At 43.0% G+C, this 17,471-nt stretch overlaps 1 protein-coding gene across 1 annotated transcript in view; it reads left to right on the top strand.

Moving 5' to 3' along the window:
- Positions 1–1,980: 1,980 nt before the first annotated feature.
- Adam22 (ADAM metallopeptidase domain 22) overlaps positions 1,981–17,471 on the top strand; it is a 221,309-nt gene continuing 205,818 nt past the window's right edge. Inside the window, 2 exon segments of the mRNA XM_032907027.1 lie at positions 1,981–2,370; positions 2,818–2,978. Of these exon segments, the coding sequence (XP_032762918.1) occupies positions 2,292–2,370; positions 2,818–2,978 (240 nt within the window). The 5' untranslated portion in view covers positions 1,981–2,291.

Genomic DNA, 17,471 nt, shown 5'->3' with positions numbered 1-17,471 from the left:
GTTGGAGTTTTTAGGGTCATTTCTGGATACTCTCATATCATTCCTGTTGTGGGGGTATTCAGCTGACGAGACTGCTCAGACCCAGGTTTAAATCAATAGAAAGTCTTTACAATTCAGCTGGGTGTTCACGACACTGGGTGTTCGTGATTCCAATGTAGCCCCAGGGCCTTCCTCAGGGTGAGCTTTCAAGCACACAAAGAATTCTCATTTGACACACTTCAGTTAACAAGAGTAGTAAGCCAGAAGCAGAACCCACAGAAGCTTAAAAGCAAGGTTAGTACATTTAGAGACTTCCCCAGAACTGTGGATTTGATGGATTAGGTTTTTGTTTTCATTTGAGCAGATGGTAGTATCTATGTGCTGAGTTTTATCATGGAGTTAGTTGTGCTAGGGTCTGGGAACTGGGGTCTGCCACAGTCTGGGGGCCTGTTAAAATCTGCAAATAAAGATACTTTGACTTCTTCCTTTCCAGTTCGTAATCTCGTTGATCTCCATTAGTTGTCTATTGCTCTAGTTAAGACTTCAAGTACTATATTGAACAGGCATGGAGAGAGTAGACAACCTTGTCCTGTTACTTTTATTTAAGTTGTTGTTGCCAATGGTCTTACTGTTACCTGTCTTTATTGTTTAGGTATGTTCCCTGTATCCAAAATCTGTCCAGGACCCTTACCATGAAGGGGTGTTGGATTTTTCTGCAACTGATGAGACGATCACATGGTTTTTGTCTTTCAGTTTCTTTATATTTTGGATTACATTTATTGATTTACATACGTTGAGTCATCCCTGCATCTTTGTGATAAAGCCAATTTAACCTAATTCTTAATTTTATCTTTTTTTTTCTGTTCTGAGGATCAAATGCCAGTGTATATAGATTTCAAAATCTGTAAGGTGCAAGTGCTATGTTAATAAGAATGTTATTATTATTCCATCCCGGCCAGCCTCTAACATTTGAAAGGGGCAGTTAGGGTTTTATTGCTATGAACAGACACCAGACATTTAATTGGGTTTGGCTTACAAGTTCAGAGGTTCAGTCCATTATCATCAAGGCAGGAGCATGGCAGCATCCAGGCAGGCATGGCACAGGAGGAGTTGAAGAGTTCTACTTCGTCTGAAGGCTGCTAGGAGAAGACTGGCTTCCAGGCAGCTAGGAGGAGGGTCTTAAAGCCCAAGCCCACAGAGGCACACCTAATTCAGAAAGGCTACATCTTCAAATAGTGTCGCTCCTTAAGCTAGGTATACTCAAACACCACGATAGGAAAAGCGTCCTGAGAAAGTACAGTTTCCCTGATCTATTAACGGTTTAGATTTGAAACTGGCAGATGTTGGAGGAAGCAAACATATCGCAGAGCATCCGTCTGAATTACACTTCGCATGCCTTCCTAGACCTCTGACAGACAACTGATTGTCCTAGAATTGGGTTAACCACTCTCCTTTAGGTATCAATATTATTATGAACACCGAGTGTTCCTTTAGAGAAAATCAGTTGGGTTCCTAGAACCCACAAAACCTCCAGTAACCCCAGTCCCAGGGACTCAACGTTCTTTTGGGCCTCCAACATTATTGCATACAGACCGTGGGTGCACAGACATGCCTGCCGGCAAAATACCCATAGAATAAAAGCACTGAAAGCCTTGCACAAATTCTTACCAAAATAGCCTTTCTTAATTGCACCTGAAAGCGTGTGACTCATACCCAGGTCCTTTACCATTGTAACCACCCCGCACACAGTAGGCCCTCAGTCCAGATCTGTGGCGTGATTGACTTTGCCATGCACTGAAGGCAAGGTCGCTCGGTGATACAAGCAATGCTGCGGCTCTTTGCAGACCTTAGGGACGAATTTGGGCTGCCGCCACCCTGCAGGTGATGTCCATCACCTCTCCTTCTTGGGTCTGCAGTCTCCTTGGATCTTGGGGTGGCGACGGTCGCGTCGCCGTGGAGACCAGCTAGCTGTGCGGGGAGGGAACTACATTTCCCAGCTACTCCGGTGCGCGGCCGGGTGCGGCGCGAGGGGCAAGTGCACTAGGCCCGCTGCGCACCCGGCTCCGCTCCCCGCTGCGCTGCTGGCCGCCCGCCTCGGCCTCCGCCTGGGGATGAGGTGGGAGGCGCTAGAAGCCACTTAGCTACAGCCTGGCGCCCGATGCGGCGCTCGCTCGCTGCCCCCGCCACCGAAGCGCCCGCCAGGCACAATGCAGCACTGAGGCAGCGGCGGCTGCGGCAGCGGCGCGGGCTGGGAAAGGGCGGCCGGGAGCCCGAGCCCGGGGCCGGGACACGAGCAGCTGAGCGCCGCCACCATGCAGGCAGTGGCGGCCGCGTTCTTCTGGCTGCTCTGCGTCTTGGGGACCTACCCCCTGGCGCGCTGCGGTCGGGCAGGTAAGTTCGCAGCTGCCGGGGCTTCCAGGACTCTTTGGAGCCCCGAGGCCCCCCGAAAAGCCGCACCCGCGTTTCTACGGTGCGCGGGGTTTTTTTATTTTTTATTTTGAAGGGCGGCGAGGAAGGGGTAAACACACATGTGTGGGGGACACGAGGATGCATCAGCAATCTGGGGTCAAATGCTTCCCCCGCCCTGAAGAAGAGTCTCCTTCAGGAGAATGGGAAAGGGGCGCCCTGTTTCTGGGCCCGGAGATGCTCTCGGAAGAGCTGGTCCAGGGCTCTCCAGCTGGCGTCTCTGCGTCCTTCCCAGATGGGTCCGGGAGGGAGGCGGTGGGGGAATTTTCGTAGGGGTGATGAGGACCGCAGGATGGAGGACTGTGGGTCAGGGTCATTTATTTTGTCATTTCTCTCCACTCCCTCCTTACCTCCTGCCTGCCTGGCTGCAAGGAGACGCCTCACTGAGAGAACTGGAGAGGGGGGACGGAAACCGCTTCCTGGAGCGCCAGAGCACCGTACCACTGCGCCTCATCTACCGCTTGGGCGGCGAGGACGAAACTCAGCACGGCCAGCTCAACACGCGGGTGCGGGGCGACCCTGGCGGACGGCAGGTGAGCGGCGGGGTGCGGGAGGTGGCCTGCGTTTGCTTAGGGTTGCCCTGGAGATGAGGTGTACCTGGTGAAAAGAGCACAATCCTAATGCGACTCCTGCATGACGCCCCGGGTGCAAGCGCTAAAAGGCGGAGAAAAGGAGACAGATCAAAAAAGGGACCAAAAGAAACGCAGGCCAAGGTTTTTCAGAAGAGGTAGCGGGTGGGGTGGCATTGGATGCTCCTAGTGGCCCTGTAACCCGAGCTAGGGACAAGAGGCACAGACCCCCACCTCCGTAGTTAAGAGAAAACTGCACCACGGAGTAGGAGGAGATTCTATTTAGGCAGGGTGTGCATCATCGTCTTCGCTGTTTTAACTCGGAGAGAAGACATTATAACTCAAGAAAATTATTGTAGAAAGAAGAGAGAAAACTAGGCTACCCTAAGAAAGCAAACTAAAATAAACTACAGCTCAAAATCCCCTAGTCACCAGAGATATACCCATTCAGTCCCAGCATCCGAAAACGGGTCCTCCACACCTTTTTCCACCGTTGTAACTAGGATGCTATCGTTTTATTGAGCATGTTAAGTTGTTTTAAAAAGTAATTTATTGCAGTACCTGCATTTTAATCAATACCGAACCTCTACAGGCATGAATGAGGACTGGCTAATACTAGCCAATTTGGGGGGGGGTGGTCATACAAGTGTTTTTATGTTTGTATAGATCAACCTGACAGTTCGTTCATCTGTAAGTGCATCTGAAGCTCATGTAGTTGAAAATTACCGTAAACTGTACTTGGGTAAGGTAGGCAGTTTCATATCATAGATACATCCGACACTAACATAAGTGCGATGTGATAATGTACTCAGTTATTCACATGTGTGAGATGTGCAAAGAGGGAAATTATTTAAGTCTAATTTTCAGTCAAATGATTGGCTCCATTAAAATTTTGTTGACATAGGTAGAAATTCAGTTACTGTAATATCTGTTGATGTTAAATTGATGCAGTAGGAAACCTAATAAGTCCAGCCCTTAATGAAGGGTTTTATTAGCTGAATTAATGTTTGCAGCTGCCTATTTCTGTTTTTTTTTTTTTTTTAAATTTTGGCTTGTTTTCCATGGAAAACCTGCAGAAGGAGACCTTTGCCCTACTCTTTAGTTAGTTAATAATTATTCTCGTGCAGAAATATTCTAATGCTTGTTTGTAGCCTTTGATTAAAAAAAAGAAAAATCCAGACACACACAAACCAAACCGAGGAACATAGTGAATCTTAGCTTCAGTGATTGGTAACTTATACTCTATCTTGCTTGTCTCTGCCTCCTACTGGCCTCCTTTCCCTTTCTGTATTACTTTGAAACCTGCAAATGATGCTTTATTCCTTAACATTTTCAGTGATAAAACTCTGAAAGGTAAGGGTTATTTTTAAAATGTAACTCTGAATTGCCACAGTAAAGATAAGATTCATTTCTTTGATACTATGAAGCAACCATTCTTCCAGAAACTCTTTTACTTACCTCAAAAATTTGCATATATGTATATTAATTTTAAGCCAGGACTAAAATAAAGGATATACTTAATTTATGTAAGTCTCTTTTAGTATATGCTTTCTCCCGCCTATGCTTTTGTCTTTATTTTAATTTGCCTTGTAATTGGTTTTTATTTTTAATTTTCCTCGTAATTTATTTATGGAGACATGAGGTTTTTCATTCTGTATAGAGTTTTTCACGGCCAGGAAATTGCTGGTATAGACAGTGTGTTAGAACAAGTCCCAGAGTCTTTGTGGGAAGGGAAGGGAGGATGGGGAGGAGCAGTGATGCAGAGAGAGGGCGGTGAAGGAGCAGACTCAGGACCTCTGTCTCTGCCTCCTGCTGACCGTGACCTCAACACCCACCCACTTTAGGATGGTGAAAGGCCACTATTTTTGAAAGGCTATTTCTTCCTCTTTCAATGTTTCTACAACACCACTTCTGAGATGTTTTGACTCAGATGGGCCTCTCCACTTGGGGCAGAAGATATGATAGGCCCTTTGGAAGTAAACTTCACAGCTGAAGTGGATGAGATGACTGTTTGGTAGAAGTTTGACTAAATGGCATGTGTGGATTATTAATCCGAGTCAGAAGTGGGAGTAATGCTATTTATAATTATGGCAAATTACCCTTGGGATCTAAAGCTACACACAGCGCATCTTGATTTCTCCATCACCTGGGGGGTGGTCAATGTACTTTACCAGGATCCTTACATTGCAGCAGGACACCACAGAGAACTGACGGAATCTCAAAGACCAACAGTTCCTACAGAAAGGAAACTAAGGGTTTTTCTTGTCTGTTAGGCATTCCTGGTTTCCAGAGAGCTATAATTTAACTTGAAAATGTGTTGATTTTTAGATAGTTCTTGTTACTATCATTATCATTTTTTTGGTAAACAGAACTTTTGGCACCCTAGGTACCCATGGACATTTTTAGCATTTTCCTTTGTATTTCAGAAATAACATCTAGATGATTTTTTTTGTTACCTCATAAGGTACGTGTGTGTGTGTGTGTGTACATGTGCATGTGTGTGTGTGTGTGTGTGCAATTCATTATTGACTCATTAACTAGAAATTTATTTACTTGAGCTGGTTAGCATTTTAAAGTAAATCAAGGCCGTAGGGATTTAGAAATAAGACACAGTTCTAACCTTTAAGGCGTTTACAGACAGCTGGGAAAAAGAATGAGTGGATGAACAATTGCTCTTTGCCCTTCAGTTGTGAGGTGATTCCAGAGGGCTGTGGAAACAGCAGAAGCCCAGCACTTAACCCCACAAGGAATCCGTGGGCTCTCCCAGGAGGTACCCTCTGATCGGTTATGTTACAGAGAGGGAGTGGGCATATCTAGCAGAAAGGGACAGCAGAGGCCCAGGGAAGTCAGGACTTGCCTTTGTTAACTGCAGATGAGATTTGGGGGACTGGCGTGAGAAGAATGTAGCTTCTAGATGCTGCAGCAAGTTCTCGATGTTCTGAGGAGTTGAGACTTGGTTCTGCAGGCTATTTAAGCCTTTTGCCAAGGAGGATTAGCTGGTTAAACTCATGGTCCTATGGTAATCGTCCTAGAGTTACAGAAGAATAATGGTAATTCTCGAGGCCAAGCGAGCTTAGTGTTCACTTTTATTCGCTGATAAATTCCAGTTCACATTATTAAGCTTTGTAAGCGCTAAGCTCCTAAACATTTGAGAACACTGGGTGAGTGGCATTTAAAAAGCACCTAGATCAATGCTGGGCACATAGTGAGTCTGTAAGAATCTTTTAAGTCACAGTAACTCCCTCGGGCAGCTTGAGAACTTTTTAGAAATTTTATAACATCATTTGAATGCAAAATGATGCCCTAATTACCCGAATTTAACACATTCCCTGAAGTTACAAATTACTCTTTTTTTTTTTTTTTTTTTTTACATAATGCAGTGAAATGGAATAGCCATAGAAGGAAGAGACCTTATAGGCCATTCAGATTAGTTCAGAAATTACCTCTTACTTGATAGGCTCAAGCAATTGACCAAGGGAAGGTAATGACCATTGTAGTCTTACATGGTTCCATTCTTCAAACTCACAAAGACTAGCTGAGTATCAAATTTCTTTTATTACTAATGTGAGCTTGTTTTGGCTTTCATCCATAGAGGTTACTATGAAGCTTTTACTTTAGAAGAAACTCCATTTTGGTTCTGCTTGATTGGCAACAGTTTTGTGTGAAATGGTGATTTTACTGATACAAATTCACATTGTGAGATTATTATTATTTTTTGTTTATTGCATAGTGAGTTACCCACTTCTTACCAATTCTTATTGTAGAAGCTTATTAGATCATAAAATACTAGAAATTATAGTCAAAATTATCATAGATGATTGTGAGTAACCTTGCTGTCCTCAGGGTTGTCAACTATGATGTAGTCTCAGGCTTATCTTTAGCCCTAGAATATTCAAAATATCAAGGCTTTTTTCTTCCTTCTTGACAGTATTTATGCCAAGAGAATCGCATGTTTGTGGATAGTAAGGTAAAACATATTTTTCAGGAATTTGTGTAAGGCGTCTCATCTACTGGGCCTTACTGATGGTTTAATATTGATAACCCTGTGATTGCTTTCTTACATATGCCTACTAATGATTGCTCTTTTTGCCAGCTAAGCATCATAAAGTCACTATGGCATCAGAAACAGGTCATCTGATAACTTATTTTGTTACATAGTTACCTTTAAATTCTGTTACTCATTTTAAAAACACACAGTGCTTTTATACTTCTGCATACAGCATTTCTTCTATCAGAAGAGTTATTGCTGTCTGCAAACACAAGATCTACTTTCTCCCGTCTTGTCCCCTGCAAAGTGTTACAGCTTCTTAAGGAGTCATCAGGTGGGGACAAGGACATGGACCTATAACTCACCACCGTTTTATAACCACTAATGAGTGGAGCAAAAAGCACAGAGAAGGCAGGGTGGTGGTAGAGGGTGGTTTTTTTTTTTGAGAAATTTTTTATATATGCTATGGAATACATGAGCTGTCCTCGATATCATACTGCTTCCTCTGAGGGCACAGAGTCAGCCTAGCAGTCAGTTGTGTGCAGTACAGCTCCCCCAGTGGAAGAGGGCTCCTAGGAATTATAGCTTTCATGCTAACTTGCCAGGTTAGCACAAACATCTTTGTTTTTGCTAAGTGTGCATTTGTTAAACTAAGTAGCTCCATATTAATAAAGTTCTGCCATAAACAGCAGGAAAGAAATAGTTCACAGTGCATTTTTGTTTACCAGCAATTGAATAAAGTAAAAATAAAAAATTATAATATTCCTTAAATATTTTTAAAACAACCTTTTAATGTCTGTCTGTCTGTCTGTCATCTATCTATCTATCTATCTATCTATCTATCTATCTATCTTTCTTTCTTGTGTGTGTGTGTGTATGTGTGTGTGTGTGTGTGTGTGTGTTTGTACCATGGCACACATGTGAAGGTCAGAAGACAATATCATACAGGAGTCATTTTTCTCCTTTTATCATGTGAGTTCTGGGAACTGAACTCACCAGGCTTGACTGCAAGCATCACTATCCATCTTGTAGGCTTTCCCTTAAATCTTCATTCAGATTTATGTAAATGTAGTAATAGAATTTTAGACTACAGAAGAGACCTAATTGAGGTATTACTATTTCTTATCTTTGATATCCCAATCTGTGTGTGTGTGTGTGTGTGTGTGTGTGTGTGTGTGTGTGTGTATACAGACACACATACATATAGGAAGTCGTGAGGACTGACCCCATGTGGAAAGAAGATGCTCATCCAAGAGGAACCGGTGGGGATGGGTGAAGGAAAGCAAGAGGCTGAGAAGAATGGTGGAAAGAAGGAAGAAAAGGAAACTGAGAAAAAAGATGTCAGTGTTACCATGTATGTTGTGTATTAAAATGTCTAATATGTGATAATTCTGTGGTGGCTTTTATACTTCTTAGTGCTTGATGTAGGGCGTGTTCACAGAAGTCTAATGGTAGGTCATAACTTGCCATCTTTAATGAAGCTAACGGGATTTGATCTCAGACACTTCAGCTCCCCTTCGCTGGCTGAATTCTCACGGTAGACAGCATTCAAGGCCTGTAGATGTCCTTGGCATCAGAACCAAAGGTGTCTTTTATTTTTCCCTATTGGAGTTACACTTTCAGTGCTTCAGAAATACCTGTGTTTATATTTAAAGTAACAGTACTGTGTGGAGGCTTGCTTATCACAGTAGGGGTCTTCAGTTTTATCATCCTAATAAATAATAGAATATATGGTAGATGTCCAAGAACATGTCTTGAAAGAGGTATCTGTTGATATTATATTGATGGTTATTTTTTTCATTCTAAGTCCAACTTTTGGTGTTCAAAATTATATAGGCTCTTGTAGCCAGAGTTTTGTTGACAGAAACATTAAATGCTAAACCGAGGTCTCTAGTCATTTATTTCCCCATCAAAAGAAAAGGTATAGTAGGCCTTTTATGTCCCTATAGTTCTAGTAGCTTAAGGGTCCCACCAATAAAACAGATTAATAATAGCCAAAATAAGTTCCGAGAACATCTGGTTGGATGTGTTTATTTTGGTAATAAAAGTGCTAGAAAGAAAAAAAATTTGGAAGCAAGAGTTAAAAAATATAGGACTTCATTTTTGCAGACATTTTTCCAAACATGTCCCACGTACCCCAAGCACTGTGATGAGTGGTTTATAGTCATTATTTTTAATAGCGAGGTAGATCCTATTATATCCACATTGTGGGTAAGTGAATTAGTGTCATATAGCTTAACAAAGGGGTGGAAATGGGACAATGATTCTGAAAGGAAATGCTACAATCAACAAAGTAGTCTTTAACAAAGTTCGTGCCCCTAATTTATCATGGTTTTCTACTTATCTGTGTTAGAATACACCAGCATCATTTCTTTTAAGAATCTCCTGACCCTTACTGAGCTCCTCCCTGGGTAACTTGTAATTATTTCACGTGTAATTAAAAATTACATGTATTTAAAAAATACTTAACATCAAAACTGACTTTAGCCTTCCACTCCCTTTACTCCCCGATTCTAGTTCCTTTTAAGGTAAAAAGCCCATTTTTCTCCGAGAGAAGTTACTATGTATAACTGGATTTTGAAAACAAAAGATTCTGCATCGTGATCCAGAAATACCACCCTTTCGAGCTGGAAAGAGAGGGAATTTAGAATTTAATTATTCTTCCTTCCCCAGAATCTGTTTGTTTTGATCTAAGAGGTTTTCAGGGTCATCTATTTGAGCAGGTTAAATGAATGTGTATCTTCTCCGTTTCAACAATTAATGTTGTTCCAGGGCATTTTGTCTTTTACCGGGGCTGCCGTTGTTTGATTTCTGTTGTTGTGAGGGAAGATCCCTAGATAGCTGAGGACGAGAAGTGGATGATGGTTTTCTGGAGCTAGGCCTGAAGAGCTCTCGTTCTTCCATGAGTAGTTTTATAACGGTCTGCCTATGGCAGTCGAAGGCGGAGCTCACGGTCTTATTGGATCATTTCTCTGTGTGGCACTGTGTGGTGTGCATAGCTTCATCACTTGTTGTCCCTCCCCCCTTGACCCTTTGTTCTTAGCTAGGCTAGTCTCCGCCGATGAGATTACCTTGCTGGTAGGCAGTTTGATGTTTCTGGTGATCACTCAAGCTTCTCTCTGCACAATTTCTCTTTCTGTGGATTAAACAGCAAGGTGTTTGAGAAGAGCCGCTTCCTCTTATAACCTAGCCCTGCAGATTTCCTTGAATCCCCTAGCATGCTTTTGATGAGTTTAGAGTGTCCTGCCAGGGTTCTGTCTAGAAACATAATGGTGGATCGTCAGCAGGTGCAAGTGACAGCCAAGGCTGTGTATAGTCCGGCTTTATTCATACAGGGTTGACAGCTGGCTAAAAAAAGTGACCTGGGATCATCCAAGAGTGGGCAGAGGGGAGTGGGCTTTGAGTAAGAGGCAGGGAGTAAGTGAGGGTTCAGGAAAGAGGCTGGGCCCATTGTACTAGAATGGTCCAGTATCCTCCTGGCTCGGCTTAAACAGGGCTACTTGGAAGAGTCTGGTGTACTTTCTAAGTTTTAGCCTCAGCCATTCAGGTTTTTAGTGACTGACCTTAATTTTGATTCTAAGGTCATAACAGGATTGTGTGTGTGTAGCCAGGTTTGCCCCTTGGGCCCTGAGGGTGCTTCTGTTCTCTTATGAGGAATACATTTGTGGTTCAGCCAGAAGAACGCTGTCTCCCTCATTTCTTTTTCCCTTTCTTTCTTTCTTTTCTTCGTTCCTCTCCTCATGTCTGCCTCCTACTTACTTCTTCCTTCCTCTTTGTTTTCGGTCTTTCTGGTTTCCTTTTTCTTTTCTTTTTTATTCTTGGTTGGTTCCTCGGGTTTGTGGGAGAGGGCTTAAGCAGCCTGTGCTTAAGGAGTCCAGCGCACTGGGCCCGGGTTAAGAGATGTCACCAAGCTAAACACTCGTTTCCTAAGTCACTGTTTTGTTTTTACTTGATTCTCTAAAAACCTAACCTGAATTGTATAAAATGAGTACTAGTTCATTTTGAATGGCAAGAGACGCACGCCTGTTAACTGAACATTCAGTGAACGAATCTGTGTAAACTCGAGTTTAGAAGGCAAACAGTTGATTTGTGTTATTGACTTGAGAAATCTTTCTTAATTGTCTGCCACGTTTGCTGAGTTATTTTCAAGGAGCTTTTGGTTCCCTCAAGCTTAGCTATAGTTGATACTTTGAAACATGTTATAGAAAACTTGAGAAAGTATTTAACGAGAGAGACAAACGTTTTAAACAGTTCATTTTCAAAGTCACCACTATGCTGAATAATTCAGTCACTGTTTCTTAAGAAGAGTTTTTTAATGGATGTCAGTAGAGACTTAAACATTACCAAAGATGATAAAAGTTTAGATTCTGGACCAAAACCAATATTTACTTATTTTGATCCTGTTTCTGCCTTAACTGTAAATGGGTCACTGCTTTTTTTTCTAGCATAGTGTCTCATAAAAATGCTTTTCAGTTCGACAGGTATTGATTGGGTAGAACCCATCAGTGTTCATTGCTTTCACTGAGGCAGACCCATTTCTGATTGGGTAGGTCACTGGAGCTAAGACTTTTAATCAGAGCTGAGAGCAAATGTTGTCGGCTGTCATGGAAGCCACCAGGAAAAAAACTATCAAAAGTAGGGATATAGAAATAGAAGGAATTCTCGTGTCATTAAATTTCTGACATAAGATTAGCACAGGGTAGTCGCAATTCTGGATGATCTAGCGCAGGCAATGTTCTCTCACAGTTAGGAAGGAGGAGTTCTATTAATTTATTATAGCTTAAGCAATCTAATATGAAACACAGTCGTGAGTATTGATTAATGAGTTCAAATGTTCTGATGATAAAAAACTTCAAGCTTGCAGTATGGGTTGAAGAGTGTTGTATTTTTAGCTTAAGTGCATAGAGGAGCGCAGGATAAAGGTACACACCTTTGTTTTATTGTATTCTGTCCCAGCATTGAATAGAGACAGTCACGTAAGAAGCACCCAGTAGAGGGGTGTTGATGGCGTACATTGGGAGGACTCTGTTGGTGTTTCTGCTCCAAACCCTTGTCCTATGGACTGTTCCTTGGTTAATAATGATTTTCCTCCCCTTCTTTGTTACCTGCCTGTGAGCTCTGCCTCTGTCCTGTTCATTACTTTCATGTGAACATAGGAAATGCTTCTCTGCAACCTTTAGTGTATCTTGCCTTTCCTCCTCTTTCTGTCAAGTACCTCTGTTTCCCTTAGCAACGGAAACCAACGCAGGTCTCTGGAGAGGGGCTTGCACCAGTGTTGGTACATGCGCTGGACATAGCTTACTTTTGGGATTTGAAATAAATGTGGTACAGCCCGACGAACTCTTCATTTCCCCACTTACTGAGCGGTAGTGTTTCTTGGGATTTCCCCCTCCTCTTTTTCTTGGATTCCACTTCAGTTGGCTCTCACTCATCTTTTTCATTGTGCGTGGATCAAAGCTCCTCAGTGCTGAAACTCCTTCATCAGGTCATTGTCCTGACTCTCGCTACTCTTACTCTCCTGGCTCCCTACTTCCGGTGCCCAGTCGCTACTCCATCCTTGCTTCCGGTGCCCAGTCGCTACTCCATCCTTGCTGAGCGTGGCACTTTGAAAGTCTTGGACCGGGATCCGTTGCTACAGGATGCACATTCAGCATAAAGGAATGACGAGGCATTTTATAGTCTACTTAGAGTCAGACTTGCCTCGGGCGTGGCATAACACTGTGTGTGCTTCTGTGTGGGCTGTGGGAGGGGATCCAGACACTGATACCTGTGTGATGCTTCCAGGAGATAAACTGCAGTCTTGGATCTCGGACTTGGTCATTCCTACTTAACCATTTTCTGCTGCTCAGCACTGTGCCTGGCCCACAGTAGGGACTCAGTAAACATTTTTAGTTTGTTTTTGCCTCAATTTTCAGTCTCAAAGATATGAAAGAAAAAAAAATCCGCCACCATCACGTTACTGACGGATAGAGTTTTTGAGACATTTGATATAGTTATAAATTCCTTCCAGTAGCTATTCAGAATTTTTGTCAGGTAGTGTCAGAGAGAAACACGGTCCTCCTCCCATGTTTATGTCTAATCTCTGCGCTCTTTCCTTCCTCATCCACCATTATTCCTGCTGCTCCAGCAGAGCCCTGTGTAACGTGCCCTGGTTCTCTGAGAACGTGCACAGTGACCCTGTGAACTGAAATCAGAGTCCCTTTTGTTGTGACACCAAGGCAGAACTTCACAGAACAGTCAGAGCCCTGGTGCTCAGGGGACGGGAGGGCAGAGGACGTGGCAGGAACTCGGACAGCTGTGAGCCTGCTGACATTCTACCACATAAAGCTGTCTTCCTGTCTCACGGACTCTTAAATCACCACGACACAATCGCTCATGTCAGCTTATAGCCTGGTCTCCCCTGGCAAAAATAAATCCAAGCTATTTAACCTTCGTGGCTGAGTTTATTCAGCAGACTGTCATTTGCAGCCAGGAGCAGCATATTCTTTGAGACAGTGATGTTGGTCTTTGGAAGAGTGGCGTGTAACATTTCCGACAGATTTGAGTTCAGGCGACATAATCAGGTAAAGGTTTCCTTCAATGGCCATTCTTTCATTTTTAACTGCAGTTTTAAACTGAGGCAATACTTAATCTAGTCCCTTGAAGCTAGATCCCAGACAATTCTCGTCTTAATAATTTTGTTTTAATTATCGTTCTAGTTTTCACCTTAGTTTTATGAAAAATGTATTATTTAATACTAATAAAGTTATATGCTTTAACACCAGTTAATTGTTCGGAATTAGGTGTTCCAATATGTGTAAGATAAAAGTATATTATGAAGTTTAGTAATCGTGCAAACTGAAACTTTATCAGTTTTCGTACTTGACTTTTAAAGACCATTTAATGGATGAATCTCTCTCTCTCTCTCTCTCTCTCTCTCTCTCTCTCTCTCTCTCTCTCCCTCTCTGGTGTGTGTGTGTGTGTACAAACATGTGTCATGTGAATATGACGTGGAGGTCAGAAGAAGACTTGTGGGAGTCAGTTCTCTCCTTCCATGATTGCTATTCTCAGGGATAGACCTGAGGTCACCAGGCTTGGAATCAGGCGGTTTTATGCTCTGAGCCATCTCAGTGCATCTCCCTGCCCCCTTCCTTTTGGAGATCTTCCTAGGTAGCTCAGGCTGGCCTTGAACTCTCAAATGTCTTGTTCTTGTCTCTACCCTTCAAGGCTGAGGATTACAGGTGTGAACCACCATGGGCCTAGCTTGCTCTAATGTTGATGATACATGCTAATTTAAAATGCTTTAATATTCTTAAATGTATGAGGTGTTTACCCACAGGGTACACCAGGAGATCTCCAGGCTCCCTAAAGAGTTGCGTATGCTAGTTTAATTCTGGAGACGGAACCATAGAGGGCAACACTGTGGTCTAAGTAGTTCCATGTGTTCATAGTATAGTGTGAGTGGAGGATCTGAAAACAGGGTTTAAGAGGTAGAAGAGACATCCAGTGTTTGTGCAGAGAAGATGCCATGTTAAAAAAAAAATGAGCTTCAAGCTTCATTCTGAAGAAGTAAACTCCTTAGCTCTCCTTCCACTGTGTGCGTCCTGAGGATCGAACTGGGGCCATCCACATTGGTAGCAGGCGCCTTTACCTGCTGAGCCATCTCATTGGCTTATTTTCAGCAGACTTTCGTTTCTATAGATTTGCCTGTTCTCAATGCTTCAACCATGCCTTACTTAATGTTTCAACACTGATCCACATTATAGCTTGTGTACTTCATTCCTTTTTCATTGCTGAATAATATTCCATTATTTATTCATTGTTTTAATATGAATGTATGCTAATTAAATTCTTTCATTGTGAGTAGTGATGCTATTGATATCTGTACAAAAGATTTCGTGTGGAAACGTGGAAACAGGAGCACGCCACAGAGCAAACGGTGTTGCATAAAACAATAACCTTGCCTCGTATAGTGGGATGCTTTCTCTTTTCCCATGTTCTAGTTCATATTTTTCAAACACCCTGGTCGTGATACATTATGGTGATTTTTATACCCTTTCTCTTTTTCACAGAAAACCCAAATTGCAGCACTGGTCAGGGTGGGGTGACCTTAGGCAGTTGGCATGCAAACCCAGCCCTGTACTGCTGTGTTCTGCCCTGTCCCTGGAGTGTTCCTTCATTGTTCTCTTTGTGTCTCATAATAACTGCATGGGGAAATGATTCCTATACCAGAACGATTTACCCTCTAAATGCATAATTAAATATTTTTTAAAATACAGTTTTTAATATGCTCGCAGTCATTTTCACTGTGGGGTTTTCCTCTTGCGTGGGTGGGGCTCCCCGGTTTTTATTGCAGCAGTGTTTGAGGGTGCTCCAGTATGCTGGTCAGATCTTCATCCCTCAACCCGGGTTCTTATGGACAGACCCTGGACCGGTGTTGGATGCAGCCTGCAATGTAGTTGAACCAGTCTCATTTTCTTGCAGTGGATTCTCATATTTAATAAATATTTCACCACTTAATCAATCAACCATGTGTTCCCAGATCTCTCACAGTTTTCAGCAAACATTCTTGCTAAAATCTGTTATTCCAAAGTTAATTGTTTGTGCTATTTCCCTTAAGAAATAATTAGGTTGGAAAACGCCCGTGTGCTGTTTTTTTCTTTTCCTTTAGGATCATATGTTCTCAGCAGAAAGTGTTCAGAAGGAAAGCTCCAAATGTGCTTAGTATTGTTACTGCTATTGGTAATGGTGTGCATGCCGTGTGTGTGTGTGTGTGTGTGTGTGTGTGCGCGTGCGCGTGTGCTGTGTATGCTGTGTGTGTGCTGTGTGTGTTCTGTGAATGTGTGTTTTATGTGTGTGTATGTGTGTGTGTGCTGTGTGTGTGTGTATGCTGTGTGTGTGCTGTGTGTGTTCTGTGAATGTGTGTTTTATGTGTGTGTATGTGTGTGTGTGTTGTGCTGTGTGTGCTGTATATGTGTTTGTGCTGTGTGTGTGTGCTATGTGTGCTGTATATGTGTGTGTGCTGTGTGTGTGTGCTGTGTGTGTATGTGTGTGTGCGGTATGTGGATATATGTGTGTGTGCTGTGTGTGTGTATGCTGTGTGTGTGTGTGTGTGCGTGCTGTGTGTGTGTGTGTGTGCTGTGTGTGTGTGGGTGTGTGTGTGTGTATGTGTGTGCTGTGCTGTGTATGTATGTGTGTGTGCTATGTGTGTGCTGTGTGTGTGTGTGTGTGCTGTGTGTGTGTTGTGTGTGTGCTGTGTATGGTGTGTTTCTGTGTGCTGTAGGTGCGGTATGTGAGTGTGTTTTGTGTGTGTGTGTTCTGTGAGTGTGTGTTTTGTGTATGTGTGTGCTGTGCTGTGTGTGTGTGTTGTGTGTGTGTGTGCTGTGTGTGTGCATGCTGTGTGTATGTGTGTGTGTATGTGCTGTATGTGTGTGCTGTGTGTGTGTGCATGCCTTTTGTGTGTGTGTATGTGTGTATGTGTGTGTATGTGTGTGTGTATGTGTATATGTGTGTGTATGTGTGTGTGTGTGTGAGAGAATATGAGATATTTCATCTCTCTCAGGTTTTGGCCTCACATGTCTCTTGAAGAGAGACATGGTCTACTTTCTGTGCCCTACCTCTAGCCCTTGTCCATTGGTGTGCCAGATATATCTGAGCCATTAACCACACCATCTTATAGCTCCTGTTCTCTGTAATGTGTTGTCACTAGAATCGCAGATCCTTCGTTTCTCTGCTTGTCCTTCTGTCCTTGAATAATATGGGAGCTGAGGAGACTGGAAAGTATGTAGTAGACTTTGGAATCTTGTTCTTTTTTGTACAAAGTTTTAACTTACAAGCTCTATAGTCTATAGTTAAAATTATCCATCCCCCCCCCTTTTTTTTGGACAAGATCTTGCTCTGTTTATTTGGGCTAGCCTGGTGCTTGCTTTATCACCCAGGCCAGCCTCAGACTTCCTGCAGCCCTTCTGCCTCAGCTTCCTGTGTACTGAGAACACAGGCCTGTCCATCATACTGTGCTCCATTGATTATCAGACGTTGCACTTGCAATGTGTGTGATGTGTGCATGTGTGTGATAATTCCTTTTAATGACTTGGTATGTGTACTGATCTATTCACTCCACTTCGCTGATACTTTCTGATGGTGTCCTATATAGCAGGCACTGTTCCAGGCCCTTGGATTTTATCAGTGACTTTTTTTTTTTATTTTAAGGCCCACATTTTAGCAGGTGTACTAGCAGTGTACAGTAAGTGCTGTGGGAAGGAAAACAGCATGTCAGTGGGGGGTTTTATGGTCTTTGGATGGCAGTGCAGCAAGAAGGCATAGGCTGTAGTCTCTCACAGTGTTGGGGATTGACTTTAGGCCTTGTGTGTGTTAGGCAGGCACCCTACCACTGCAGTCGTGCTCAGCCCTCATAGTAGGGTGGCCCATGAGTCCTCCTGGGGAAGAGGAAAGTGAATCATGCAGGCATCTAAGAGGAACATTCCAGGACA

The sequence above is a fragment of the Rattus rattus genome, chromosome 6, assembly GCF_011064425.1.
Source record: "Rattus rattus isolate New Zealand chromosome 6, Rrattus_CSIRO_v1, whole genome shotgun sequence".
Classification (NCBI taxonomy): Eukaryota; Metazoa; Chordata; class Mammalia; order Rodentia; family Muridae; genus Rattus; species Rattus rattus.
This window is presented reverse-complemented; position numbering and strand designations above follow the sequence as displayed.